At 34.1% G+C, this 3,245-nt stretch overlaps 1 protein-coding gene across 1 annotated transcript; it reads right to left on the bottom strand.

Moving 5' to 3' along the window:
• Nucleotides 1-233: 233 nt before the first annotated feature.
• IFNA2 (interferon, alpha 2) lies at nucleotides 234-1,359 on the bottom strand. The gene has a single exon (XM_011972331.1). The coding sequence runs from the start codon at nucleotides 1,295-1,297 to the stop codon at nucleotides 731-733; it is 567 nt and encodes a 188-aa protein (XP_011827721.1). The 5' UTR covers nucleotides 1,298-1,359; the 3' UTR covers nucleotides 234-730.
• Between the last annotated feature and the right edge of the window lie 1,886 nt (nucleotides 1,360-3,245).

Raw genomic sequence — 3,245 nt, 5'->3', positions numbered from 1 at the left:
ATTCAAAGAGAATATCTCTGTCTTATTTTTACTTCCTCACATGCCTCCATCTACCTTCTGCAGAGAGAAATCATCGGTTGTTCCTTCTTCTCTTCATACCATTTACCATAGCTGATATTAAGTATGATTACCGTTTTTAGGTTTTTTCATACAAAAATCAAATACGCAAGAGAGCAGAATTGTATTTGTTGGGTTCACCTTGTTATCTTGAGTACAACACACAACCTGTTCACAGAAAGTTTATTTTTACTTATATCTTGAATATAATATTGATGGATAAATGAAGTGTACCAGTTATTCTTTAATCAAGTTGCACAATTAGGCTTGGAATTTCATTTCAAAGAATAAACAAGTACAAAAAGTTTCCATAGCAAAAGTTCAATGAACAAGACAAAATAAATCCACCAAAAAACATATTTTATTACATTAACCGCACTGCAAAGGTGCACATGACATAATATGAACAAAAATAAGTTAAGTTTTATAAGTAGTTAAATAAATAATATTTTAAAAATATTTAAATAGATAGTAGATCAGTCAGCATGGTCATCTGTAAGGGACTAGTGCCTTAAGAGCTGAATACAATGTTGCTTAACACTCCTAAAAACATTTGAAAAGATTTAAATCATGTCATGGTCATAGCAGAAACATGAATCTTTGAAATGGCAGATCATAAAAAGGTGAGCTGGTGTATTAGTCAATGAAAATAATTTCCATGTTGAACCAGTTTTCATTCCTTACTTCTTAAACTTTCTTGCAAGTTTGTTGACAAAGAAAAAGATCTCATAATTTCTGCTCTGACAACCTCCCAGGCACAAAGACTATATTTCTTCTCTTTCAGATAGAGAGTGATTCTTTGGAAGTATTTCCTCATGGCCAGGATGGAGTTCTTGTTCATCAGGGGTGTCTCTGTCACCCCCATCTCCTGCATCACACAGGCTTCCAGGTCATTCAGCTGCTGGTAGAGTTCAGTGTAGAATTTGTTTAGGAGGGTCTCATCCCAAGCAGCAGATGAGTCCTTTGTGCTGAAGAGATTGAAGGTCTGCTGGATCATCTCATGGAGGACAGGGATGGTTTGAGCCTTTTGGAACTGGTTGCCAAACTCCTCCTGGGGAAATTCAAAGTCATGTCTGTCCTTCAGGCAGAAGAAAAGAGAGATTCTCCTCATTTGTGCCAGGAGCATCAAGGTCCTCCTGTTACCCAGGCTGTGGGTTTGAGGTAGATCACAGCCCAGAGAGCAGCTTGACTTGCAGCTGAGCACCACCAGGGCCACCAGTAAAGCAAAGGTCAAGGCCATTGTAGATGTTGCAGATGCTGCTAGGCTGGTTGAAATGGGTGAGCCTAAATGTTAGGCTCTAGGTTCTCTGAAGACCTTGCTTTGTGCCTAGCCTTAAATAGGGAACATATTCATTTACACTTTCCAAACGCCCCTGTGTTACTTTCTACTTCTCTTTTTGCTTTCTTTATGCACTCCTTATGTGGGTTTTAAGCTGTTTTTCTCACCACATTTTTTTCATTATTGTTTCCTTCCTCTCTTACCCCATAGCCTTTTTAGAAACTTTTTCTGATTGAATCTCCCATTATATTTTAATCACATATATACTGTGTATCTATTTACATATCTGATGTATATCTCTATTCTATACATTAAATTAAAAAGTATAAAGTTAATGTTTTTTATTATTGTAAAGAATGGTAAAACAATTAAAAATTAAATTAAAAGGCTATTGACATTTTACTTAACTTGATAATTATATTTTAGAGCAACTTTTTTGAAAATAGATTTTTGTGGGTACATAACAAGCATCTGTGTTTATGGGATAAGTGAAATATTTTGATATAGGCAGACAATTCATAATAATCACATCAGGGTGAATGGAGTATCCAATGCTTCAAACATTTATCACTTCTCTCTGCGACATACATCTCATTTATACTATTTTAGTTATTTTACAATATATAATAGATTATCATTAACTGTAGTCATTCTATTGTGCTATCAAATACTAAATCATATTCATTTTTTCTAACTATATTTTTGTGCCCGTTAACCACCTCCATTTTCCCCCATATGATCCAGAAATCCCACTACTGGGTATTCATCCGAAGGAAAGGGAATCAGTATGTCAATGAGATATTTACACTCTCATGTTTATTGCAGCACTATTCACAATAGCTAAGATTTGGAAGCAACTTAGGTGTCTAACAGATGAATGGATAAAGAAAATATGGCATTTATACACAATGGAGTACTACTTAGTCATAAAAAAGAATGAGATTCTGTCACTTGCAAAAACATGGATGGAGCTGGAGGATGTTATGTTCATTGAACAACATTAAACCCATTGATTTGCACGTACTTAACCACACTTGAATCTCTAGGACAAATTCCACTTGGTCATGTTGAATGATTGTTTTAATGTGTTCTTGAATTCAGTTTGCTAATTTGTTGTTGAGGATTTCTGCATCAATATTCATCAGAGATATTGGCCTATAGTTTTCTGTCTTTTAAATGTGTCTTTCTCTGGTTTTATTATCAGAGTAATACTGGCCTCATAGAATACATTTGGAAAGATTCGTCCACCTCTATTTTTTTAATAATTTGAGTTGGATTGGTATTAGTTTTTTAAATATTTGGCAAAATTCATCAGTGAAGCCATCAGATCCTGTATTCTTTTCTGGGAGACTTTTTTTTTATGGCATGTGTCTCATTATTTGTTACTGGTTTGTTCACATTTTGTATTTCTTCATGGTTCCATTGTTACATGGTTCCATGAAGAAATACAAAAACCATGAAGGAATACAAGAAACAATTCTTGTATTTCTTCTAGAACCATTCTTGTATTTCTTCATGGAACTATGAAAAAATACAAAACCTGAACAGATCAACATGTTGTATGTTTCTAGGAATTTATCTATTTTGTTTAGGTTTTCCAATTTATTGGCATATAGTTTCATAGTATCCTCTAATGATCCTTTAATTTTTTGTGGTATTGGTTGTGATGTCTCCTTTTTCATCTCTGATTGTATTTATTTGGGACTTATTTTTTTCTTAGTCTGTGGTGAGAGAAAACATTTGAGATTATTTCATTTTTTTCTACATTTTAAGATTTGTTTTGTGACATAGCCTTTGGAATATCCTTGAGAATTATCCATGTGCTGAGGAGAAGAATGTGTATTCTGCAGCTGTTGGATCAAATGTTCTGTAAATATCTATTAGGTCCATTTGGTCTATGGTGCAGATG

This window comes from Mandrillus leucophaeus, unplaced genomic scaffold, assembly GCF_000951045.1.
Source record: "Mandrillus leucophaeus isolate KB7577 unplaced genomic scaffold, Mleu.le_1.0 Scaffold1287, whole genome shotgun sequence".
NCBI lineage: Eukaryota > Metazoa > Chordata > Mammalia > Primates > Cercopithecidae > Mandrillus > Mandrillus leucophaeus.
Note: the sequence above shows the minus strand (reverse complement) of the source record. Positions and strands in the feature narration are given on the sequence as shown.

Excerpts from the sequence above, each read along its gene's own strand:
- IFNA2 (XM_011972331.1), bottom strand. The coding sequence starts at position 1,297 with ATGGCCTTGACCTTTGCTTTACTGGTGGCCCTGGTGGTGCTCAGCTGC.